General features: G+C 39.2%; 1 protein-coding gene across 1 annotated transcript in view; it reads right to left on the reverse strand.

The window, feature by feature from the left end:
• LOC124158856 overlaps positions 1–27,962 on the reverse strand; it is a 60,179-nt gene that overhangs the window by 19,508 nt on the left and 12,709 nt on the right. Inside the window, exons 2-10 of the mRNA XM_046534233.1 lie at positions 16,846–17,268; positions 15,004–15,655; positions 11,819–12,617; positions 9,183–9,525; positions 7,496–7,649; positions 4,972–5,205; positions 4,120–4,368; positions 2,263–2,441; positions 491–702 (exon numbers count right to left, since the gene is read on the reverse strand). Coding sequence (XP_046390189.1) covers positions 491–702; positions 2,263–2,441; positions 4,120–4,368; positions 4,972–5,205; positions 7,496–7,649; positions 9,183–9,525; positions 11,819–12,617; positions 15,004–15,655; positions 16,846–17,268 — 3,245 coding nt within the window. The remainder of the gene's footprint in view (positions 1–490; positions 703–2,262; positions 2,442–4,119; positions 4,369–4,971; positions 5,206–7,495; positions 7,650–9,182; positions 9,526–11,818; positions 12,618–15,003; positions 15,656–16,845; positions 17,269–27,962) is intronic.

Consider the following 27,962-nt stretch of genomic DNA (forward strand, 5'->3'; position numbering starts at 1 on the left):
AATTCAAATCAATTGTGGGCTCATATCAAAGTACACTTGATTTTTTCATAAAGTTGTATGTACCTCAGAATAACAACAGAGAGGGTAATATTAAAGTATTATGATACTATTTTTTACTTTCCTCGTAAATCATATTGAGCACCAGGTCAATGGGTTTATTGATGCTAACATTTTTTAACTTGTAAGTTAGTTGTTCTTGTTGATTTAGACTTTTTCTTAATTAAATTGAAAATAGATCTCTAAGTGGGACTTAGGAAAAGCTAATGCTGTGGTTGACGTTGCAGCTCTCCATTTTTAATCTCCACACACGCTCTTTGGATATAGCTCCATAAGAATCAAGGCATTGGCATCATATTTTAGGAGGTTTGATAGATTATTTTTAGGTTTTCATATTCACCAATACCTATGCAAATTGTATCCTAAGAATATTTTGAATTCTTGTAGGGAGGGAGACTTCTTCCTTCCCTCCTTATTCGACCACTGTACTCACTGGTAACTGAAGCCTGCACAATGCTGCGCCTGTCTTTCCTTATCAAGGCAGTGTGTGGCACAGTCCTCCGTGCTCACTTGCACCCACTTTTCAAGGGTCTGAGGTCCCACCTTTTGGCGCAGCCTCATGCCGGCCTTGCGACGAAACTCCTTGAGTAGACGAACGCTCCCCTTACACTCCCCCAAGGCCTCGTCCTTCCCATTGGCACAGTCCTGCAATCCAAGTGCCGCCAATGGCAAATTTAAGAGACTTTAAGGAATACTCAAAAGTAGAGATATGCACTTGAATAGTCTAATACTACAAATAATGAAGTATAGATGTTAATTAGATTAGATTTATTTTTGCGGTAAATGAATGGTATTACCTGCTTTGCTATATTCATCATAGATAACATTTTTTATGTTTGCACTAAAATTTACCGAAAGAGATTCAACATATCAAATGTGAAAGTGCTGCTGATGGTAAACTGATTGAAGAGCAACTACCATACAATAATAATTATAAGGTTTTTATTTACACAATAGTAACGTAAACGGATTCTGAAAAGGGGACTAAGGTGCTAGTTGGGGAAATAGCAAATCATCCTTTGTGCATGATCAGAGGAGGATTTAAATATAACCATTTCTGGAAAATAGTGAAAAGATGGTAAGATTTAAGGCAACTTTAATGTGAAAGTTTTTATTACACCAGCTGAACAAAGAATGTTAAACAATAATTAATTAATATTTAGAAGCCATTTTGCTATGTTTATTAAACCTCAGACACATTATTGCTCAGAGGTATTGCACACCTCCAAGATGCCTTGGAAAGTAGTTAACCCTCCTCACCGAAAAAGAGGACCTTAATCTGCCCAGTACATGATGGAACAGTACCTCCATAGAGATCTTGGTGCATAAAGTTAGATTAGGATGTATCCACAGCATCCTGGGCGAGGAAAATCCAAACCTAGTGGTCCATGTTGGTTGCGTTTTGATGACTTGCATGGGTTTATCAACTTCCGAGCTAGGTCTTGGAACGCACCTTGTTCGTATACCAAGGACTTGCAGTGTTGGGGAAGATAGTAACCCCCTATTGCATCATGCCACATTCTTCTTTTGATAAAACCAAACAAATTTTCTTGTTTTTATATATTTGCACGTAATTTAATCGTGCATATTATACACATGACTCTGAAGCTATTCCACACTGCAACTTTAAGTACCAGATACTGAAGAGACATGAAATTTAGACAAGTTGTGTTTCTTTTTGGTGATTCCTAAAAGAAACATTCATAAGAACTTCAGTATTACGAACCTCCAGTTTTTTGGTCCCATGAACTTCATAATAAAGAGAGTCTAATGTATAAAATTAAACATACTAGAGATACTCAAATCAAATTATTATAAAACAAATCCTAAGTGTGTCCTTTTGACACAGAAATTTGGCCTTAAATATAATTATGTAAAAATAATAATTCCAGGTACCTATGCCTATGGCATGTACTGCAATTTACGTACATTTTTCTAATTATTAATTTATTTTCCTATACCTACCTCACTATTGTCTGGAAAAAAGGACTGACTTCAATGCTTGCCAATAAAGAAATTTCCTGATGCTGATATTGAAAAATGTCTCCCATATCGTTTACATGGAAACTAAAAATAAAGTCAAACTAGTTTTACGCTGTCAAAAATGGAGCGCAATCGACCCTCAAAATATGATTTTTTTTTCAAAAATGGTCACGCAATCAACCTGGACCACTTGGTATGGTTTTACCCCGTAGGAAAATGTACCTGAAGTCCATCGCAGACGTAACTCTTTGGGATGCACTCGCCACCGCAGTCAAACTCGCCTGCTTGGCACGTCACTTCAGCCACCTGCTTCTTCCTTGCCTCCCCACCCACCAACACATCCCCACTGCTGCCACCAGTCGCCTCACCTATGCTGCTTGATGGCAACCTCTTCCCCTCATCTACACAGAAATAAGCAATGTTGGTAAGTAATCAAGTAAAAGTAATCAGATTACTCGTAACAATTACTTTCGATGTAATGTTCATTTGCAACAAATACTTTTTACGAAATATAGTTTTTATTTGTAATTTACTCCTAATGGTGAAAGACGAATTGTTACTTTTGTTGTAATCGTTACTTGCTCGTTAGCGATGATTGCTTTACTGATTTCACTGATTTACCTAGGCCTAGGGATAACTTCGAGTCAATGATAATAAACCTAAAGCCATAATTTGCTTGCTTACGTTCAGCCACTCTTATGCTGCAGCCTACTTATGGTGGGTACAAAATATGACACATTGTGCTGTTACACCAATAATAATAGTATGTATTGCAAGTAAAATTGCAATGAGTAATTTGTATGGCTCAATTATTTCATATTTTTACAGCAATATTCGACAGTTGCCCAGTAGTCTCTAGATTGGGCACCCTTACAAGAAATAATTGTAGGTCATTGTAACTGCAATTTTACTGATTACTTTTTAAAATCAGTCATTTGTACTCGTAATTGATTACTTTTTGTAGGAAGTAATTGTAATTGAGCCCAATAACTTTCTCTCATAACTTTTACCAAAACTGGAAATAAAAACATACCTACGTTTTAACTCAACCCTACTAATGTACTCTTTCCATAGAAGAGAAACGCAAAACTCAATAGAATAGGCTGGACCATGATTTTCAAATTCCATCTTTTCCTTTGGGAAACGCAAACAATAGAAGGAGACATACTAATTCATGTTAGTTTGGATTACAATCGTTGAAGCTCACCACATGCTGCCATCAAGAATCAAATATTTTTACTCCTACAGCTATTTCAGATTTTAATTTGAATTTCCCTAAAAATTTATTTTACGTCACCACTAAACTTGACTACCAAGGAAATTTATACAGGTTAACAATTCATAACAACTCAAATTCGAAAATTATACCTAAGTATTTTCTCAAATTTTAAATTTTTACGCATAGAAAAAATTATTTTACTTAACTGGGATACAAACCTGGACATCCTGAAGCCAGGAGCTCTATTTCTTGAGCTAGAATGACTTTTCGTTGTGGAAATTTTATTCTTGAAGTGCCCTTATAGGTGACTCAGTGATAGACTAGCGTGAAGTTATTTCCTTGAATGTTGCTACAAAGGCTTGCGTGATGAGTAATAGATACTCTTTCACCCTGAAGACGATGGCAGACTTAGCCTTCGAAACGTCGGTGCAGAAAAACCCTTGGACCCGGCTGGAAACCCTAGAACTCTTCCTCCTGATACTCTTATGGTTTCTCAATTTCCCCCACACTGTTTCCCACTACACAGCTTTGCCAGCAATCTCATCAGCATGATCACATCTAAATTGAAGCTTAATGCAAAATGTATAATGGCCTGCAATATTGCATCAAACACCACTTATGACCTGAAGATGATGGTGGGATTGTCAACAAAACTGCTGTCATCAGACACATAACAACACAGTGGAAACCCGGAGCTCATGAGAACATTCCCTTGAATGACTTCCAACCATCTTTCAATCGAGAAGAAGCAAGCAGATTTTTTGAGAATATTATAGAATTTTTAGATGATAAAGACAAACTCTTCCATTTAGAATTCCATCACCAAGGGATGTCACTCAATAGTAATTAGCAATCCTCACCAGCAACCCGACATGGAGGGATTTCACATGGTTCCCATCTGCCCACAGAATCGACGTAGCACCATGGATGTCCCTCTGCCACAGGTCTTCCATCTGGGCCACCATAGTTGCGGCACAGATTGTGCCCTTGGAGGCGGGAGTCGGGATGTGGGGAGCCAAATGGACCATTGTCCCATGGAATGCAAGAGTTTCCATGGCGTGTGACGCTGGCGAGGCCAATGTAATCCATTCCCAAGTGCCACACGCATCCTGCATATATATCAAGAGAGGATATCACGTCAATAATGACCAAAAAATAAGTCTTGGATGATACCCCTCCCTCGGCAGCAAATGGGTCATTCACACAGACTCAACGTCACAACGTTATTATAGCAAGATCTAGATTTTGCCATGGAATTTAATTTAATTATACCTGTGAAAGGGTACATGCCATATATTCTTCACCACAAATACCAAAAGAAGTAGGTGAGGGATTGATAAATTGAAAAATGACGGTCCCTTTATTTTTCAAACTCTATCACAGTTGGTAATAAAGAAAATTTGGTGAGGGATCCCATTGCTGGTTCTGAAATTTCAAATTTAACTGTAGAAGCTGAGGGGGGAGAATGGCAAGAAATGAAACATTGAAATCGTCATGAAATTTTAATTTGCGTAGCCATTTTGATACCATTTGCACAAACGCCCAACAATCCAATAGCCAATTGTTGTGCGTTTTTGCAGTGGTGGTATCAATTTAAGATTGAGGAAAAAAGGGATCAAGAACATTGCTATTTTTGTCATTCTGAGCTACCAATAAATTAGTGGCTTGAGGAGCGAGGGAGGAGTAGAGAAGGAACAGAAGTATTCACTGACCTACGTCACTGGGGTTCCTCTTGCAGATGGCACCATGGGTCGGCAGGTTGCAGTCGTACTCAGTCCAGAAGTGGTAGTCTGCCTTGCAGTGGAGCTTGGAATTAAGCCCTTGTTTTGACGATGAGTGGTGTGGACCCTTGGCCCCAGGGGGGCACTCAAAAAGCCTCGACATCACCATGCACCGGCCACGGCCCACTGCCCCCTTACCAGAAGCCACGCCACCCCCACCCCAGCCTAGGGAAAGCATTTCCAAAAGTATCAAGAGTCAAGTTTACTTGATTTTGAGTTCAATTGATGACATAGTAAATCGTTCTTGCATGATAATTTACAAACTTTCTCCAATACATTAGATACCTAGCAGTCATCGCTGCTTAACGTCTTCCCTATTCTGGGTACTACCATTCGATGCTCATTTTAATTGTAGTTGCTTTCAAACATGGTCTTAATAGACAGTTCATATTGCATATAAACAATAAGAAATTATTAGGGATAGGTCAGTTTAGTTCCTTGGTTCTTAAGCTTAGATAAGACATCAGAAATTAAGCTGCAAAGACTTAACATTGAAATAATGTGAACAAAAGCCAATTTGAAAAATGTTTTTGATCATAATTTATGTTACCTACATAGAGTGATGTCATGGATACAATCGCTTGTGGGACAACTTGACTCCTTAATCATAGGTCATAGAGCAGAGCAAACACATTTAAAGCAATTGAAAATTAAGCAGTGAAAATGAACCACTTGTTTTAGAACTGAGAACGGATGCCAGGAACCAAAACGGAATCATAACCAACCTGTTTTTAGGAATGATAAATCATATTAGATTTTCCCATTCAATTATTGGGTAGAGTAACTAGAAATTCCAAATCAAGTGGGGAGCAAAAACAGAAGAAAAATATCTTTGAATTTTTTTTTCAATTGCCTTATGCAGTCATTGATAGGGAGGAGAACAGGTGTCAATCTGCCGAGAGTTAGGCTACGACTGAAGGATTCAGTTCCCATCAATCAGTTGTATGATGGCATCACGTTAAAGATGAGTTACATGTACTCATAGAGTTGGGTGTGCTGATGTCAGCAGTTAGGTGGGGGAAAGTTCTAAAAGGTTCACGAATGATCACAAAAGGAAAATTCCTCAAATTCAGTGATTTGTATTAACTAATGTGAGTTTTGCTAAATTTATCCATTGTATTAAATAACTTACTATAATGATTCCTGGTTCATTATACAGTATTTTATTCCAGAGCAAGCGGAAGACTTACATGCAAAAACCTTTTCTTAACCATTTGGTGCTATCCTTTTTCCCGGGATACAGTCGAAAAATAAAGAGGGTATTTTAACCCTTTCGCGCCGGACCTTCGTTGAGGGAAATTCTTCTTCAATACGAGTCTCTTGAAAGTTTTCTTTACTCCCCTGAACGGAGCTTTTTCGTGTCGACGGAAGGCAGTGGTTCCCTCCCTAACCATTTTAGGACCCAACTCAGTGGGGTGCCGATCCCTTTCCTCGGCCTCCGTCCCAGACCCTAGAAGGATTAAAAGCCCCTTCCTAGCACGAGTCCGCGGTCAACTGGCTAAAATATTAATGCAAAATATATGCAAATATTTGTTGTTCGCATCGATTTTTATGCATTCAAAATGAATTTCGTGTTTTTTTTCTGATCGTGCAGAAATTTTTAACGAACTTCTCATGTTTATATAGATCGATTTAGTATATTTACTAGTTGTTCTATAACTCCGTTGATATTAACGTTAGAATTTTGTTTGAAATTTCCATGTGGTCAGCAATAAAAGATGAATTCATTTCTAGCATTGGATTTCAAAAGATAGCAACAAATATTTTTTTGGAAATCATAATGCAAATAACAGTAGTTGACCGCGTGGAGAGGATAGGAAAGGGTCGACCTGAGCGGCCGAAGAAGGGACTGGGCTCGTGCTAAGGTGGATCATGAGGGGCGACCAAGTCCGTGGGTCTATTGTGCCGCCACGGTCACTTTTTTCAACCTGTGCCGCACAGGCGCGGCATTTGTTGCTTAAGTTAGGAAAATTAACACCGCACAGGTGTGGCATTCGTTGATTATGGAAGAAAATCCTCGCCGCACAGGTGTGGCATTCGGCGCGAAAGGGTTAATAAAATGTAGCAACTAGGAAAAATAAACATTATATAGTTAATTTTTTAGATATCTTAAAGCAGTTTTTTTTAAATTAATGAGATTAAATTGGACAATAATCACAGCATTTTTATACGTTTACTGATATATAGGTTTTTTTTTATTTCAATGTCCTCAAATTTAACAAAATAACGTAAAAGCCGATATATCAGCGCGCCACACTAAAAGGGTTAAACCTCTGTGGGATAGCATCTGGTCTCCTCCCTAATGATGGTTGCCTAAGGCATTTGAAAAAGTGGTTTCAGAGTTTATTTTCTTTTTCTGTTTTTACCTCTCACTTGATTTGGCATTTGGATTTGGCATCCTGTTTTCGTGCATGTTCACTAAAGCCAATTAGTAACGCAAGTATTTTCGACTCACCATTCCACCAGTTAGAGTAGGTCATGGCAAAGTGAGAAGTTTCCCACATCCAAACATCCTTACTTCCCATTGGCATGCTCACACCCCCTGTCATCACCGTCAACACTTCTGGATGCTGGTGCAAGAGCCATTCCGACAGGAAGTCATTTTCTCCCTGAAAAACCCCCACACACGGATATAAATTTACCTGTCAGCAGCAGAAGCTACATTGCACATGTCTTTGAGATTTGCAAAGTATACCCCTAAGGTATTTCTATGCTTGTTTAAAATACTTTTTCTTGCAAAGTGGACACTTAAATGGCACATCACCCAGGCATGAAAAGTCTAATAATCACTTTAAATATAATGTTCCACTTTCCAGGCCTTACATTAAAATCTTTAAGAAGCAATACATATTGGTACCATAATAGCTGTCTTAACACATCTTACCCTTGCATTCACCGAATTCTTTTTATGAATTGTGATTTTGGGTCTGAATGAATGACCCCATGTCCTGATTTACCTATGGAAAATTCATAGGATTATTCTTCCTCATAGAATAATCTTTCATTTCTGTAGGAACACTAAATTTGGTTTCCCTTCTGTTAGCTAACGTGGCCTTAATGACAGCATCGAGAATCTATCACCCCACTCCCTTCCACCCTATCACTCTCATTATGGCAGTGCCTCATTTCCCTTCTTTTTCTTCCTCCCCATGCCCTGACTTGGCGAATGAGTCTTCAGAACTTGGTCAAGACCCTCGAGGTTGTAACATCAAGGGGCCCACCCTGGGCCCTCAACTGACCACATTCCAGTCATTACAGTCCATCCGGCGAGAGTTGTCCGATGGAAGTTCAAAACGAGGATCAGAGAACCCTGTGCCAGCATGGTTTGCAGCCAATCATGGTTCCCTAAATGAACCTCAAACCTTCACCTAGTCATACAACATTGTAACATGCATATGAAGTACTGAAACAAGCCTGAGCCACCAAAACAAGCCCTTTCTTCAAAACACCAAAACAAGGGATTTTTCCTTTGGGTCCTTCACGCTCGTCGTCCCTACTGGATCCTTTCTTTACGGAACCCTTTTGTTTACATGTGACGGGGGTGTTTCCCTTTCTTACAAAATCAGAGAACAGGTGAAAAAAAGTGAGTTTCAAAATCATGTCTTGCCATAGAGACTTATATTCATTGTGTTTTTTTTTTATTTTGTAATAATCTGAAGTTTGTCAAGCTACTTTTTCAAATTTGAAAAAAAAAATTTATTTTTTCTTCCAGATCTCTCAATGCACCTCTTTTATGCTCTCTCTGACACTCTGACTGACCTGGTAACCTTGCCTCTACCAGTGGCGCAGCAAGGGGGATAAACCCCCCCCCCCCCCCCCCAGAGCTCAGAGAAACTTTTAAGATAAATCCATTTTACTTAATTGCATTAATATTACTTACAGAATAGTGTAAGGATTTATAAAATATCCCTGAGAAAGCCGTTAAACTCACTATTTATCCTAAAATGTTTCTGGGGAGGGCCCCCGCACCTCCCGATTACCCTGGCGGGTATGCCGTACCCCCAAACATCCCAGTATTAGTTGCGCCTAAAACCCCTCCCAGCCTTAATTCCTAGCTGCGCCCCTGCCCCCTACCCCGATCTTGACCCTTCTAAATGTCATGAGACAACTCTCGGCGGCCGGACTGTCGTGCAGGCACCCACCTGGGACGATATGCGAACCAGCCCGCCCCCCCTCCTCTCACACTCCTTGGCTGCAGACTCTCTGGCCAGCGACATGCGCCCACTGTCCTCTGCAGGGATGGGCAACTTCACGAGGGAGTAGCACTGCCCACCAAATGGCACCTCATCCACTGCACACAGGGAGCGATACTCCTTGAGGCATCGAACTGCCACCACATCCCTCCCAACGTCGCACTGCCCCACCGTGTCGATACGGCACGACGCCAGCGAACTCTCATTACCCTTACACTCCACGCGTGTAATACTATTCGCAGATGAGGTGTTCTGCTCCACTGAATGGCCTTGCCACGTGAACTCTGCTCCCCTGCAACAAAAGACAACAATAGGACTTCATGCATGATCTAATATCCAAACTGTAAGGTGTTAAAAATTACCTTTGGAAAAAAATTTCAAAATCAGAGAGGAGGTGAAAAAAGTGAGTTTCAAAATCATGTCTTTCCATGGAGACTTCTATTCATTGTGTTTTTTTAAATTTTGTAATTACACTAAACTTACAGCTATGAATGATACATCAAATATGAGCAACTCAAACAGTTTTGTTTGTTGGCAACAATGTGCATGTGCATTCACTTTTTCTGCCGCCATCTGTTAGAAAGTGCTAGTAACGAAGATGGCGACTAATGAACAGAAAGGTTTTTGTGTTTTACAGTTTGCAAAGATGGAATCTGTAGTTATTGTGCAACATATGTTCCGTATAAAGTTTGGTTGTGATACTCCAGGTGATTATAAAATCTGTGCCTCCACTGTAAGCAGACCATTCTGAATTAATGAAACATGATTGAAGTAGCTGTTGCAACAATTACTCGTGAGACGTAAGGAAGGAACTCGCATTTCGTCTTGATGCGTGCCATATGACAAATAGAGCACACATTGAACATTTGTAGGCTACTATATAAAACTGCTTGAGTAGCTCTTTCTTTTGATGTATGATTTATAGCTGTAAGTAGAGTGCAATACATTTTAGAAATTTGTAGCAGTAAGTATTAGTATCTGAAGTTTGTTGAGCTACTTTTTCAAATTTTTTTCTTCCAGATCTCTAAATGCACCTCTTTTATGCTCTCTATGACTCTCCACCTAAATTTTCAATGTTTCTAAATGTATCTTGCGACTTGAGACAAGTGTTCTTAGTTTTATCCACTGAGAATGTTGATATTTTTCTCTTCACCCTTGCTGATGTGGTCTTGGGTAGTACAACACCTACAGGGGTCACCTACATCTTAACAATATCCTTGGAACTTTTGTCCCAATGTATGAATGGGAATGTTAGAGGTCTCATTAGGTCTCTCAAAAGATGGAAGTGAGTATTTATTATGATCAGAGGATAGGAAATAGGCCTGATAGCATTGTAGTCGATCAGATAGGTTTAGGATATCGACCGAAGGGTGGTGGGCTCAAATCCAGAATGGATTCATTAGACACTCCCAAAAATTATAATCGCCATACAAGGAGGCCCCAGGAAAGTAAATGCATGTGTTAACTTCACTAGCCTGTGGACAAGACTGGAATAAACTCTACCCTCACCCATTCTAACCAAACTGCTGGTTAATGCACCGAGTGAATAGTGGCAGGAAACTTGAATTTTAAAAAATTGATGGCTATATTATCAAGGCCAATTACTTTGCCATGCCAAATTGTTAAATCAGATTAATTGTAACAATGGCAACTACTGACTGTTACCTGCTGATAAATAGAAGCATCCGTGACAAATTTTTATTGCACTATTTCCTGCATAAGCTGCGCAGAAGGTCTTTACTCACCACCGCCTTCCGGTTTGATTTTACTTCAAAGGAGATAAAATTGCAGTGTTGCTGACTTTAAATACTGTGAGATCTCCGATTGCTAATTAACGTAAAGGCACTTAATTAATGAACGTTTCTCTGCAACCATTAGCAAGATAAAAGAATCAAACTCAGGGTGGTTACAAGATTCCTGAGTTTAACTTCCCAGACATTTCCCTGACAACAATCTTTATTGCCGCCAAGTTTTTCACACATTACCTTCAATTATCACAGAACCTTATGTGAATAATAACAGAAACCTAAGTACAAAATATTTAAAATATACTAGATAACTTTTTAAATTGTATTTCTTTACCATGAACATGCAGAAATATAGTAACTTGTGAAGCTAATTTCACTCAAATAAAAGTCAAAATTAAACTAGAATTAAATTAGTACTTGAGAATGACGTCTCAGGGTCGAAACGTGTCGTACCAATAAATAATTTCCAGTGAAAAGTTACCAAAGTTGTGTATTTTTCATTTCAAAAGTCAAAATTAACTTGACACGGCAAACAAAGAGTGTTTGCAATGACTACATTTAAACATCAACTCAATTTACTTGGTTAACTTCAAATTCAAATTTAGAGCACATGAAATCCTACTTCTCTGCATCAACGGTTCAATCCAAAAATTCCTCCACTCTAGATGCTGAAACTGATCCTGACTTGTGGTCAATGAAAAAGGACACAAAGAGGATAGGAACATTAGATAAGTAAAGGAACTGGTATGGAAAAGGGGAGACATGATAGGATGGCATTTACCAATCTTAGGTTTATAGTATGTACAATGTATGTACTCAGTGGGACTGTTGACTCACCTGGGGTATCCCAGTTGTCGGCAAATGACGCTGCCTTCAGCCAGTGTCCAGCGCCTCCTTTGGTCGCACACGGGTGCCCACACTCCATCTCCTACATGTGCCTCTACTCGTCCCTCCCACGGCCAGGTACCCCCTCGCAGACGAATCGACTGCCCGGTGGGAGGAGTGCCCACCCAGCCCTCGAGCACTGGACCCAACACAATGCTCCTAGCACCAGGTGGCACTGATGCAGGACGGCCAACGGGGGGTGTCACCTGTCCCATCGGCACCCTACCAACGGGTTGCCATCCACTACTGACTGCTGGTGCCTGGCTTGCATGCGGAGCTGGACGGCTGGCAGTACGCGGCGTTGTTTGGCTAATCGGCACCCGACCAACAGGTTGCCACTCACTACCGATTGTTGGTGTCTGGCTAGCACGCGGAACTGTTTCACCAATGGTTGGAGTAGCTCGGCTGTTAGGCGGTACCATCCTCCCCATTTGTGGAGCAGTTTGTTCAACATGCGAGCCTCCTCTGATACTGGAAGGTGGTTTTGATGTTTGGCCAATGGGTGGCACAACTCGGCCACTAGAGGGCGTCGCTGCTGGGTGATGAGTGGGTGGCTGTGGATATCCTCGCTGGGGATATCCCCACCTGACAGGAGGTTGTAGGTTGTGGTGCTGCCCTGTAGTTGGTGGATCGACTTCCAGGGGCGGAGTGTGTGCTTGAGGTGTGGGAGGCGGTGGTCGCACAACCACCTGAGGCTGCACCCTGCTCTCTTGCACTGACAACTCCTCTTCCTCGCCCTCCACGCCACCACCTACACCAAAAAAACAAGCATTTGCATTTTCGTAATATCTTATTGTATTTATATCATTGTAGGAGGTGGCCGACATGTCCCTTCCCTAACACTGTGGCACCGCTAACAGTGGCGCCAACTCCATGGGGCTTGAGGGGGCCCAAGCCCCCTCAAAATTTCGTTATGGATGTGAGGAAAAAATGTGTCAGGCTTGTCGATTTTCCCCAGAGTGTCCAGATATCGAGATCGAGTTACCATGGTTCTAATGTTGATCATATGACTCTTCTAAAATGCTTAAAAACCTTAAAACTCACTACTGATAAAATTTCCTGGGGCGAGATCCCCGGTTTGAGCCCCCCCAATATTTTTCGTATGTCAGCATCCCTGACTGACACACTATGTAAACATAAACCTCCCCACACACACTTCACTTCCTGCTGGCCACCTTGAGTGCTTAAATGCCCAAGTAAGGAGAAAAGTACTAAGGACCCAGGCACATAAGGGCATGCAAGCCAATGGGGAGAGAGATCTCCGGACTGTGATTGATAGAAAGGGAACGATGCCACAAAAGGCATCAGTGAATGCCTTAAATAGTGACAAGTAACATGTATTGTTTTTTATTCAAATATAGTGCCTGATATGTAAAGCGATTGGTTTGTGTCATAACGATCCCTTCCCCTCCTCAAGGAGCCCACCACCTGCCATGAGGTCAACCATTGTTTTATTTTTCGATCAATTCAAATCTTTCCAAAATATTTAGTTTCACTTAGCCGTTCAAGAGATTGGAAAAATATTTCTGAGGCATAAGTTCCTTCCAACATTATTTGGCATTTTAATATTCAATCTTTGGACACATTCATCCTCCCAGAGACAAGGCAGAAGTAATACCTCAAGAAACCTTTCAAATCGTACTCAAGGCAAGTGCCCTAATGAACCAGCAAAATATGTACATCCAAACAGGAGAAGAAGGCAGTCAAAAACTCAGAGACAATGAAGAAGCCATCATCCTAACAGGAAACAAAGAGAAATTAATAAATTTGACAAAACAACCACTCTCTCCTTCAGATTAAACATGGACAGTGAGTGTTATACGTAGCACATCACCCCTACTGCTTTTTGCTCGAATGTTGCTCTTCCTAAGCTAGGCAGGGAACAACAACCACTAATTGTCACTGTACGACTGTGTAGAATTGAGGTTTGTTCCAGCTTACACAGTTGCATCCCTTGTTTTTTGATTCTACTGGTGATATATTAAAAATACACGGAAGGAACAGTACCTTTGTTCATTTCCAACAGTGGAAATTTCTGTATTTCCAAATAAAACATTTTCATATCAATCCACAACTGTGGAGAACATAACTGTACATTTTTGCAGGGAACTGCAGGAAAACATTCTTCAATGTTCGACTTCCTTGTCTTGTTTGCCATCCCAACCCCTTCATATCTACATGACTTGAATTATTTCTTCCTTGAGAGGCACAAGTTAATAGTCCTCTCTTCTAACCACCACTATATAGTCCACCCTTCACTCTGTGGGGACCACATTTCATGGCCATGCATGAGCTACAAACTGTGTTTCTGATATTCTTCTATGCACTCTGATTATAGTATCACTTGAAATGAGAAATATGCTAGAATGAAAATAACTACTACTGACAGATTCCCTTGAAGTTTTGGGTTTTATTTAACAGATAAATACCAAAATCCTATCAAAAAATATCTTTACACATTACTACTACAGTAATTGACTCTTTGATTAAAATTTTATCTAATCCATCACCTTGCTTCCAGGGCCCTCCCAGTGGAGCTTTGGAAAAAGGGTCTGGAGGTGATAACAAGGCTCTTCTACATCTCCCCTAAGGGCTTCGTCTCCTGAGAATATTTTTTAAACATTGCAGAAGACTTGCAATATAGCCAAAAAGCTATAGGGTTAAACTGAACATAAATTTTAACTTGATCATTTGAGGCTTGACTTTATGGAAATCCATTCCAATGAATCCAAAAAGATTTGGTATTTTTTGCACAGATTTTTATTCTATGGTCAGATGATGATGCTTCCAAAGTAACAAAACTTATGAAAAATGAAAAAGAAGAAACTTCGTGCTTTCACATGAATATTTATTCACACAGTTACACGACCATGGTTTAACATTAGACGTCATCATCAGGTGGCGATGACGACGTCAAATGTTGAAACAATGGTCGTGTAAATGTGTGAATAAATATTCATGTGAAAGCACAAAGTTTCTTCTTTTTCATTTTTCATAATGAATCGCTTTCACAAAGTTATGCCTCAAGCCATCAATTGTAACAAAACTTGTCAACCTTGAATCTGTTGAAAAAAGCACCAAAATCTTTTTAATTCATCATTTCACAAAATTTGTTAATTTCACCATATGTGACTCACCGATATAGCACCTGACATTCCTGGCATAGTCGCACATCTTCTTCTGCGCATCAAACAATGTCCCCGGGCCGCACATCATGGAGTGAGGTCTCCCACCGTGGCACTGCACATATCTATCGCAAAACTCTGGATGTGGGAAGATCCCGTTGTTCTCTGGACATGACATCTTTGACTTGAACACCATGGCACGACTTGTGGTTGTCTCAATGACCCATCCTCTGCCGCCCCTCTGATTGTTGAGGCCTCTTTGTGGAGGGACTGCTGTGGTGGCCCTTGGATATGCTTCTGTGATGACACCCACCTCCCATGGCCTTTGAGTGGATGCTCTGGGTGGTGGGAGACGAAAGATCGACTCCTGTTCACTGGCCCTCACATCAATCACGCCTTCGCCTCCATACTCTTCCCCATCATCGAACTCCACCAGCTTAGCATTGGATGCTGGATTGCGATCACTGCCACTTGTTTCAACAGGTGGGCTCCTGTGCTGATCACACCCGCGCACCTTTGATGGGAAATCACACTCACGGGTGTCAGCATTGAAAAGCGTGCCAGGTGCGCAAGGCTGGACAAAGGCCTTGCCGTTCCAGCAATTGACAAACCTCCGACAGTCCAGAGGATAAGGGAACTGCCCTGTGGGCAGCAAACACCACTCCTGGAACCAAATTATTCAGGATAATTGACAATGGAGGATTGATAATAATCATTAATGATTAATGAAATTCTTGAGGGCTAGGTCTTGGTATTGGGTTTGATAAAAAATATATCCCCACCAACATTTCACTCTTTATAAAGCCTTCTCAAGGCTGAAAAACTAAAAAGACATCACAAGCAATACAAGATGGTGGAGTATTATTAACCAAATTTCAGATTAAAAGGATGACCATTGGACTTAAGTTGAAGTACACAATGACAACTGATATAAGGGCTTCTACTAAGACTGTGAGACATAGACATATGTAAATAAATGATAGAATTAGGCCACTAAGTCATTGCTGGTGATTTCATTCCCTTCAAACCACAAAGTAAACACTTACACAAGCTTCTTCATTCACTAGCAGTAGCATAAAATATTGAATAATAAAGAAGCCATCATAAACAACAATCTATTGCACTCAGTCCAAAAACTTAGCAAAACATGTACATAGTAACTGACCAAAAACTACCAATTCAAGGAATATTCCACTTGTGGACAGTCAGGAACATTCAAGAATTTCCCCCACCTGACTGCTGACATCAGCCAACACAACCCTTTGAATACTCGCAACTCTGCTGTAACATAACGCCACCATACAACCCCTAGATGGAAACTGAACTCTTTCCTTTTTTCCTAGCCCTCTGCTGATTAAAACCTGTTCCCAACCTCATTATTGATTGCTTAAGACAATATAAAACCAGCTTCAAAGATATTTTCCTCCCACCTTTAATTGCCTCTTTAATATCCTGCCTTATTATCTTTGCTTTGAAGCTTTGACCCAACAAGCTTTGAAGACCAACATCCAGGAAGGAATTGCCATTATAGCCCCTTATATGCTGGCAAGAGTCATGAAGAACGCTAGAAATCGGTTTACTCAAAGTGCATGCAGAGTGGGGATGGCACTTACCTGATATGATCATCAAAAATGTGCAAAACAGAACTTAAGGTATGTGCCTACATTATACAAATCAAATAAAAAATTTCTGGTTAATACAATGGGTTGTCTAAAGTTTTGAAAAAAGGAAGTTATGCTGTCGCACCCTGTACTAGAAGCTAACCAGAACTTTCAGCCACCGCCAGGCAAATTGGAAGGCTGTATCAGCTAATGGTTAGCGTTAACCAGACACATTAAAACCGACTGTACTGACCTGTGGGCCGGTCCAGCCACCTCCGTGCACCGGAGCAGTGAGTGCAGATGCTCGCCTCCACACCCCTGATTCCTCCACCTCGGCATCACTTTCTGCATCCTGGCCACTCCTCTGGCCCCGGCCCTCCCTCTGGGGCCCAAATGGCCCACACCCCCAGCTATGGCCACGACCAGTGCACTCAGTGCCGGCCTGCTTACCACCCTCCCGAGGTCCTGCGTCGTCCGACGTGTCACCTTGAGAGTGCCATTGAGGGGGCGCAGGAGTTGTGGTTGTGAGCCAATACGCGTGGGAGGCAACTGTGGGTCGACTGCCTGGCCTGAAGCGGGCACTCCCCTCCTGCTCAGCAACAGGTGCCGGATGCTTCCGCCTCAACAGGAACTCCTGTCTCTGCGGAGGTTTGGTCACTTCCTCCTCAAAACGTATCTGCAAAGAAAAAAAGGAAATTAGGGAAACAAGGCTGTACTCTATGCACACTGCACAGTCATTTCGAAAGCTATCAATGAACTAGAAGAGTAAGCCCATCCCCATGAGTGAAAAACCCATGGTGAAATATTACCATGTTGCGATTTACGGATGACATAGCAGTCACAGCAGACTGAGATGGAGCCCATGAAAAAAACTAATATTAATGGAACAAACAATGGCTAGATAAAGTCTGAAAATCAATGCGAAGAAAATCGAGACGAAAGAAAATCAACGCTTAACCCGGATGCTATGACCTTGATAAGGTGAAGGAGTTCTGCTACCTGCATAGCCAAATGACCAACGATGGACAAATCAAGAAGAAAATAGTCACTGGAAAAGGCCAAGCAAATAGGGCATTCCTAAAAAAGAGAAGTCTCTAAACAGGCAGTAATATAAGCGTTGAAGTAAGGAAGCAGCAAAGAATTCAAGGTTGGAAGCTTCCTAAATGTGGAGCACAGAAGAATAATGAAGTTCAAATGGATAAATCGTGTGATTAATTTGGAAGTTTTAAGTAGAACGGAAGAAAGAGTCTTTTGAAAACCGTGGGTAGAAGAGGCCACATCCCACACGGAAAATAAACATCTATTAGATGTCTAATAGATATCTACCGATAGATAAATAGATATCTAATAGACATCTATCGTAGATATCTATTAGATATATTATTGTCAAAATGGCAGCTAATCTAATAGATATCTACGGTAGATGTCTATTAGATATCTACTGTAGATGTCTATTAGATATCTACTGTAGATGTCTATTAGATATCTACTGTAGATGTCTATTAGATATCTACTGTAGATATCTATCAGATGTCTACTGTAGGTGTCTATTAGATATCTACTTATCTGTTCTAGACTTATCAATATCTATTAAAAAAATGCCTACGCTTGATGCAAATAACATTAATGAAAACCACGTCGCTGTATGATCAAAATGAAAACTGCAAAAAATAAAAAAAAAACACAATGTATAGCATTGAACCTGTGCTCCCCATGTTATAGCCAAACGCGCTCACCACTACACCAACAGAACTTGTTGTATGGGAATAGCTATTTTGCAAATATATAACAATTCTTAAAAATTCCACTCGGAAATTAATTATTTACAGCCTAACTAAGGCCCATTCCATCGAACCACTATCGGTTCAGAGATGTGCTCGCCATTTCAAATGCCATAAAAAATACGGCATTGAAAAAGGCAGAGCAACGTACGTGGTCTCCCCTTATCAGTAAAGGGAAGAACAATCTTATGTAATTATGATGATTAAGTTTATTAGTACTTTTCACCTTAATTCTAATAGGAGGAACAGCAGCTAGGGGGAACAGATGATTGCTGATGTCATGCATTTTGCATGGTTGGCATCGTTCGATGCGTGGCATAATTTTTCTAAGTCCGCCATCGCTCGAGTATAAAGGAACCAAAAAAAATTGTCCCTTAATCAAATGTTAAATCGCTTCCATAGCTCATGAATCGTGTTTTAAAAGACTCTTTTGGAGATGAATCCAAAACCGCATCTAATAGATGTCTAACAGAGATACATCTATTAGATGTCTAATAGGTATCTACTAAGGATGCCTATTAGACATCTATTGTAGATGCCTATTAAATATCTAATAGATGTCTAATAGGCATCTATTAGAGATGCCTATTAGACATCTATTGTAGATCTCTTATAGATGCCTATTAGTTATTTAATAGGCATCAATTAGAGATGCCTATTAGACATCTATTATAGATCTACTATAGATGCCTATTAGATATCTAATAGATATACATCTATTCGTAGATGAAAATAGACAATATATAGATATCTATTTTCCGTGTGGGAATAGATGTATAATAGGCAACTATTAGATACCCAGTCAGCACACAGAAGTATATAATATGTATTATTTACTTTGAGCCAAAGTAAATCTTTAGTAAATGATACGTATTGCTTTGATATTGAATACATCAATAATACGTCTATACGTCCCACTTTATTTTGTAAATAATACGTATTACTAATACGTCAATTTACGTAAATGATATACATAAATAATACGTCAATGATATATGTATCTGGAATGTAAATTTTCATCCAACAACATTGCCTAGATCTCCACATAATATCCGAAGTTGCCGCCAAATGCCATCTATGTAATATCCTTTTGTATATTACCTAATATCCAATTTTCATCCAATAATATTGCATGAATATCCAAAAAGTATCGAAATTAGCAAAACAAAAACTAAAAACTCTGTTCTGGTGGCAGTATGTATTTAGTGCAATCATGGAAGTACTAGTGCATCCATTGTGCCATTTAGTGTGAGGGACAGCTTCAGCATTTTGAGGCGTTTACATGCATTTGAGAACATCCTGTCTAGGAAGTAGAGAGCCTTCATCAACATAATGTAACATGCTAATGTGTTTTGCATTGTTCTGGAACACTGTGGGAACACTTACCAGTTTGTTTTAGACTTCTACCTGACAAATAATTGAATAAAGAATAAAATCAGTGAGATTCTGGTTTAACATGGTCTACGGAGAAAATAGAAAACACATAGAGTGCTGCTTTGACAAAACAATTTTATTTAACTAAATATTACACATATTTTTACAAATATACCACACAATCTCAGAAATATATAAGAAATTGAATTCATTAGACACAACAAAGGGGCCAGGCCCAGATGGTATTCCACCTCTGGTGCTTAATTATTGTCAAGAGGTTTTAGCGAATCCTCTCACGGAATTATTTAATCAGTCTATCATCAAATGTAAAAAAACGATCGTATTGCATGAGTAAATTCAATAAGCATAGTAAGTTAAAAGTCAGTTCAAGAAGTAGTCAGAATTTCGATTACAAATAAAACCAGCCAAACATTTTCTGAATATTTTGATAAGTGTTGATAAATAACAGATACCGTAAGAAATGCCCTTGTTCAATATATACGAAAAATAAAGGCCAATAGGATGAATATCAATGTTTTTGCCTGATCATCCTTCCTTAAGGTCAACAGAATCCATGAAGAACCAGCTCACTTTTCCTCGTATTTCTTCATAATTGGCATTTGGAAAATTCTTTCTTACTACACCTGTGAACAATATTAGATAAACACTTTATTAAAATCTATTAGTGATACATCTAATTTGTCTAATTAAAGTTAGTCATTTTGTTAAAAAGTAATCTCTATTAATGGGATTTTCCCTAAAGCTATATAAATGCCAACAGGGCAATTTCATCTCAAATCAGGCAGATTGCACAAAATCATGTCAGGTGACCATCACCGATTTCTCTGAAATTTATATATGTGAAAGCAGTATTCTTATGATGAATAATGATGCCTTTATCTCAGCTCAGAACCGAACCGTCATAAAGTTACCGTCCTTTGAACATTGCAGTGTCAGGCCTCAAATTCAAATTTTATCATTCTTTACACAAGTTAATCTGAACAACATAATATGGCTGATTTTCCAGATTCAACCAAACATACAATTGACATATAATGCAGAGCTAAAAAAAAACTAGGACTAAGGGCCAATGCTGATGCATACTGTTGGCATCCTCTTCCTCATAGTGCTCAATCAACATTGTGCTCTCATTTTACTTGGATGATGATAAAGATTGTTCTTGTGTAACTCCTTATCAGCAAGATGTGTTCACTGCTATTGAGAATCATTCAGACAAATTCATGGCTGAAGTTTAGGATTGAACCAAGAAAGGTGTGTATCACCACTATATCCGTAAAATAGAAAGGGAAGCTATTCAAAAAGATAATTTGGTAACACTAATTGGTGTGGCATTGATGCTTCATTTTGACTTTTACGAGAATTAGAGAGTGATTCTTCCAGATTAAGTACAACCCTATCGCTGGCAAAAAGTACAGATATCAATATTTACCTGTATGGAATATAATAACTAAGGTATGCAGGCACTTCAGATGATTTCTCACATGACACTGCACATGCTTTTCTTAAGATGAATCATATAGAAGAACAATAGTGTAAAAAGATATCATATGGAGAAATAAATCATACATATTTCATAAAAGTCAGCTGCTAATTAAAAAAACATTTCAGATATTTGACTTGGGGAAAGGTCTTAAACGGGAAGCAAGTCATAGATGGTTGTTCAGTGCAACTGGTCATGAGTAGGGGCCATCTGATGGAGTTGTAGGAATTGGTCAAAAATTATGTCACAAACTAAAACCTGAGATATTTCAACTGTGGCAAGTAAATTTAAAAAAGTCCTTTGTATAACATGTGAGTATTTCCTTGACTAATATCAAACTTTTGCATTTAACGCATGTTAACCTAGCCAAATAGGGTAATTTACTGCATCAAAGAAAACGAAAGACATTGATTGCGATTCGTTACCCACCTTTAGTGCATTCATAATATGTTTACAATTTATTTGATTTTTCGAAATCCCTGTTTAGACAAATGTCAATGGTCAATTTTAACCTCATTTGAAAAAGGTCAGATTGGCGGCGATGCGATGCCACTCCATGTGACGTCACAGGGACCTAGATGCTATACGAGTATATAGGAGTTTTATATCATCTGAGATTACCAATGCACGCATGAGGCACAGAGCTCCGGGAAACATCCCATAACAATCACCTATTAAAAATGTCTTTAGTCAGAGAGTTTAATTTGTTTGATAGGGTATTAATAATCCTTATTTAAACCAATCACTACCTGCGAGAAGGGAACTCTACGCTACCGCCATGCTCGGCAGCAAGCAGCCAGAGGTAACACGGGCTTTTTGCAGCATTCATACTCAGGCGTCGCGTTTTCGTAGGCTTGAAAATTTTAACTTTTCATTTCATTGCAAAAACAGATATCACCATTTAAAAATCTAAAAGCATGAAATATGCACTCTAGGAGTAATAATCGTTCGATTTAGACAATAAACAATAATAGGAAACCACCCTATGTAGACAAAAAATGATTGGGTGAAAGGAGCACCTGTACATGGCATCAACACTTTCATGTCTTGGTAGTTTTTTTAGCTCTGCATTATATGTCAATTGTATGTTTGGTTGAAACTGGAAAATCAGCCATATTATGTTGTTTAGATTAACTTGTGTAAAGAATGATAAAATTTGAACATGGCCACTCATAGACATTTCACTCTCACTTCTTCAAAAGCTGCTGAGACATTATTTTCCCATGAAGTACATGTTTGATATTTATCACTTTCTTTAAGTAAGTAAATTCTTGCCTACTATGAAACTTGCATTTAAACATGCTAATTAGCTCAATTTAGACAAAAAGTAATTAGGTGAAAGTAGCACCCGTACATGGCATCGACAGTTTTATGTCTTGGTAGTTAACAGACACGAGACAACTAAAGCTCGCTCTGTAATGCACACAATCAAACAGGCTGTGACTCTAACAAATTCAGATATAATGACATATGTACAGTACTCAAAATCTCACCATGAATGACTTGTGTGTTTTCGAAAAACCTGGTCAATTTCAAAAATCACTGCAGTGTCTTTAGAAGAGAATGACATTAGTGTCTTGCTTATACATCCACAAGGTCCATCAAATTGTTTCACATGGCCCAAAGTAGAAGACTTATGTGAAGTGCCATTGAAAAATACTCTGTGCAAATTGCGACTCATTCACAGTTTCCAGCCGGTAGCAGTGGGTGTTTGCACACATTGGATGCCGTGGAAGTAAACAAGATTGAACTTGCTTTCACTCAATAGATGTAACCAATCATTCAGATATGAACTTTTCACTGTTATGAATGCTAAGTAGAATGGAACTTCATTTTTTATCCCCATGAAGGCATGCAATCTTGGTGTAAAAGAGTCGAAAACATGCCTAAATTTGACATGCCTTAAAACAAAAAGTATAAAAATACTACCTTTTTTTTATTTTTTTTATTGAAAGCAGAACATTTAAACTACCCCCCGAGAAATTTTAAAGAAAATAAAAGGTGGCCTTTTTTTAGTAATAAATTGTTAAATAATGACTAATTTTTATTGTTTAAACAAGTCCTATTTGTTTATTATTGCTTTAAATGACTTTCAAGTTATGCCATAATGTGCATGAATGAATTCTCTTCAAAATGAAACAATAACCACTGCATTACAGGCCATGGTTCCTTAGTAATCAGCATTTATGTGATTTTTCATTTTTTACTGTGAGGCCTGACACTGCAATGTTCAAAGGAAGGTAACTTTATGACGGTTCGGTTCTGAGCTGAGATAAAGACATCATTATTCATCATAAGGATACTGCTTTCACATATATAAATTTCAGAGAAATCGGTGATGGTCACCTGACACCCCTCTGCCGATTTGAAATGAAATCCCCCAACAGTCAACAAAGGAAATTTCGAAAAAATCAGTTCTAAGTGTAAACATTGACAAATTATTCACATTGAAAATTCGAAGTACTAATTTGATGTGAGAATTTAATTCGCAATAACTTAAAACCAATGCGTACAAACCTAAAGACTAAAATACCCCTTCAACAAATATGATTACATTTTGAAGGAAGCTAAACTTATGACTCGACAGCGAATTTAAAAAATGGAAATAACTTTAAATGACTCAATAAATAGTTAAGCCGGGAAGTTTTTCTTCATAATCCTCCCACCATACAGTGATAAAATGCGTCAAGCATAAAAATAAAATTAAGTTTAAGCATATGCAACGTTTTTCAATCCACAGAAGATGAATTGAAAAGATGATTGACTGAGCTGTCTCAGGAAGTGTAAGAAGGTTGAAAATATTAAGAATACGCTTCACTTAAAATAAAAATTGTTGCAATGAGCAACACTTCTACTTACCCAGATTCTGGTGAACGAAGAAAAAAGAGAACTTCAACGGTTGATAAACTTTTGTTGGAGAAGTTTCGAAAAAAACAACACTACAAATTTCGTTGTAATGGTAGATGATTACGCAGGTGCTGGTGAAACAAGTAAAAGAAGAGCTTTAGAGGTTGATAAACTTCGGCAGGATCAATTTCGCTAACGACGAACACAACACAGTTAACGTAACATCAATCGTTGCAGCAGGTGGTCGTCGAAGTAGTTAAGGGACGCATGTGTGCGCATGTGCGCCATGTGTGTATCGATGGAAATCGACTATTGGTGGAATCGACCATCGATGGTATCCCAAATCGATAGGTCGAAATTGCGGGCGGGAGTCAATCTTGGCATTCAAAAAATTAAGTTTCGCCTTACGACTTGAGGAATAAATCCCACTGAGAAATATATCTTTTTTGTGTCATCGCCTCAGTAGATTAAAAAGCACGAGTGAAATCACATTTTGAAAAGCATTCTTCTTTATGAAACGAGGGAAACTTTTCATGGCAGGATTTTTTTACATCTTAAGGGAATTGATTGATCTTTTAATAAATCTGCATTTCATAGCAACCCAGGCGGACAGCGTTCTTGGATGTTCCGAACAGAAATGATAAAACAAACGTGGTAGGCATTTTCTCGGGCGTTCACCTGCGTTCCAACACAGCCCAGTTGGATAGCGCTCATGAGTGTTCCAGAACAGAAAGGCGCAAACACCATAGGTAGGTGTTCTACTGTGTTCCTATAGTGCATTTCTGGAACAGCGTTTGCGAACGTGCAAAAAAAGAGGAACCCCCTGCTCCTTACCACTAGAAAGAAGTCTCTCTTGGGGCTCAGTACAGCAGTCATACTAATTGTAAGACGAAAACTCCCCCGTCTCGAAAGGGTCAAAAAGTTATTCTTATTTTGTTGTAATATCATTTAGTAACACCTGTGACTCAGTTATTACATACACAAAAGCCTATTGTCAAAAAATAGTCCGCGAATATCCCACAATGGTTTCCAATGTCCGTGGGCGAAATAGGAATATAGGGGATCAAAATAGGATATTCCAGGAATATCCCGTAATGGTTCGCAATAACCCTTGGACGAAATAGGAATATTGGGGATCAAAATGGGATATTCCTGGAATATCCTCTGCTGTGTGGGTAGTCCAGTAAATGAACTATCTGGCATGAATCCATGAAAATGGTTGATGTATATTGGATGTAAATATATGTATATTTTACGTCAATTCTAAAAGTATATGGAATGTAAATAATTTACATTCAGTTTACATTAAATGCATCGATAAATGGGTCAGAAAATAGGTTTAAATCAATCACGTATTAAATAAGACAGCATTTTATGTTGACCTAAAATAAAAGTTAACAACATTTTCCATGTAAATATTTACGAGTATATGATACGTAAATTTTACATATTTCAATATACTTTACATAGTTTACCAAGATTGACTTAAAAAATATGTATATTATACCTCGTGTGCTGACTGGGTATACATCTATCCGTAGACGAAAATAGACAAAATATAGATACAGTTGGCATAGTCGCCAGGCATGGTTCTACGCGTCGCAAAATTTTTTAAGTCCGTAATCACTCGAGTACGGGACCAAAAAAATTGTCCCCTAATCAAATGTTAAATCGCTTCTATAGGTCAAGAATCGCGTTTTAAAACACACTTTCGGAGATGGATACAAAACCAGCCATTGTCATCTGCACATCTAATAGATGTCTAATAGGCAACTATTAGATATACATCTATCCGTAGACGAAAATAGACAAAATATAGATACAGTTGGCATAGTCGCCAGGCATGGTTCTACGCGTCGCAAATTTTTTTAAGTCCGTAATCACTCGAGTACGGGACCAAAAAAATTGTCCCCTAATCAAATGTTAAATCGCTTCCAGAGGTCAAGAATCGCGTTTTAAAACACACTTTCGGAGATGGATCCAAAACCAGCCATTGTCACCTGCACATCTAATAGATGTCTAATAGGCAACTATTAGATATACATCTATCCGTAGACGAAAATAGACAAAATATAGATATCTATAGATATCTATTTTCTGTGTGGGATGGTGAGGCACAACGGTCAGATTGAAACTATCGTTGAAGAACAGGTGGAAGGCAATAACGGCAGAGGAAGATCTCAAATGGGATACATAAGAGCAGGTGATTAAGGATGTAAAACAACACCTATGTGAGCATTAAAAGATAAATGAATCTTTTAAGAATTATGTGAATAATTTTGCAATATCAGCGCTATCTGGTGTGTGTGTGTGTGTAGTGTGTGCATGCGCATGCTAATTGTAGATGCTCGGTGGTATGATATAAGTGAGCAAGGAGTAGTCACTCACTAGCCAGCGGTCATTTATGTTGGTGAAAGATCGGAGCGATCTATTTGCATTGAACAATAGTTTGTTACTATATTAAAACGGATCTTTAACTTAACGGTTTATGCTATTTCTCGCGAACCATACCTTTCTCAACAGAATCATAATAACTAATCTTCCCCTTCTATTTGCTGAATTCTTTCGATGAATTGCGATTTCGCGGCAGAGTGAACGACCCGATTTTTTCCATTTTTTAGTTTTAACTTCCGCTAGACCTTTAACTCTTTCACCCTCACTCGACGAGAGAGTCTTTGACGGACTTCATAGCACTCAGTGTGCGTCCTCAGTGGCATAAATGGAGTTTTTACCACCCGGGGAGGCCTTAGAGTTAATATGTTGAGTTTGGTGACCGGAAGTGCTGCCCTTAGAAGATCCATTGAAAGGAGCCCCATTCAACCCCAGCGCTGAGGGAAACACTCGTGTATTTCGCATTGAACTCAAAACAATGGAATGCTGGTCGCAAAGCACCGCGCACTAAAATTCTCCATTCGGCCGCTAAATTAGACGATTCTCCGGTCGGGCACGAGTTCATTTCAAACATCTTTGCGACTGAAAGTCAGGTACAAATTTTGGACGGGATGAGCTCTCTCTCTCCTCACACCACATCCCTAGCGTCGCAGGTCCCACATCCTTCCGCAACGCCGCGGCGCGGTGCGCCGCTCGAATTATTCCGAGTTTGCACGAGTGGGCCGGCCACAAAGATATTTGAAAACGATCATAAATGTGTGGACATCAAGGAGGTTGTAAATATACTGGAGGTGGCACCATTGGTTCCGAGCGTTGAGCGCCGTGTGGCAGGAATGGGGGTGCTTGGGTAGGGTAGCCACGCCTACTTCGACCAAAACATTGATAATCCCATTAGAGTCAATGCTAACTATTTGGTGAAATATTCGGTCATGATCGCTGTTACGTTAAAATAAACTATCGCAAACGAACACAGTAAACCTCTTTTCTATCATTATGGGAAGGCTTCGTGAAAATATGCCTCGGATATCTTTTCCAAAGGAAAACTCATTGTCAATCACCACGGTTCCGCTTGTAACTAGCTTAGCTGAAAATAACATTTTACAAGTGTAAAATATCCATTACCCTGCACTACTACAGGTAATTAATAAGATTCCCTACAAACACAGAAAGGATTAAATCTGTATAAAACTCGTATTTTGAAATCCACGAAATCTCAATAATATCTAGATTTAATCTGTTGCAAAGGTGTTGCTATGTCCTCTTTTTCTCATATTATATCTAGATTTAATACATGAAATATCTCGCCCCACGCTACAGATTTTTCAGGGATTAAATACAGATTCCAGTATCTAGATTTTCCAGGGATACATTATAGTACTGCTTTTCATTTGAACTTTTGTCAAGGAACCTTTGCGTTACAATTAATGAAAAATATTGAGGAAGCTTCCCTAAAGGGAAAACCCTCTGACCACCACA

Source organism: Ischnura elegans, chromosome 5 (assembly GCF_921293095.1).
Source record: "Ischnura elegans chromosome 5, ioIscEleg1.1, whole genome shotgun sequence".
NCBI classification, from domain to species: Eukaryota; Metazoa; Arthropoda; class Insecta; order Odonata; family Coenagrionidae; genus Ischnura; species Ischnura elegans.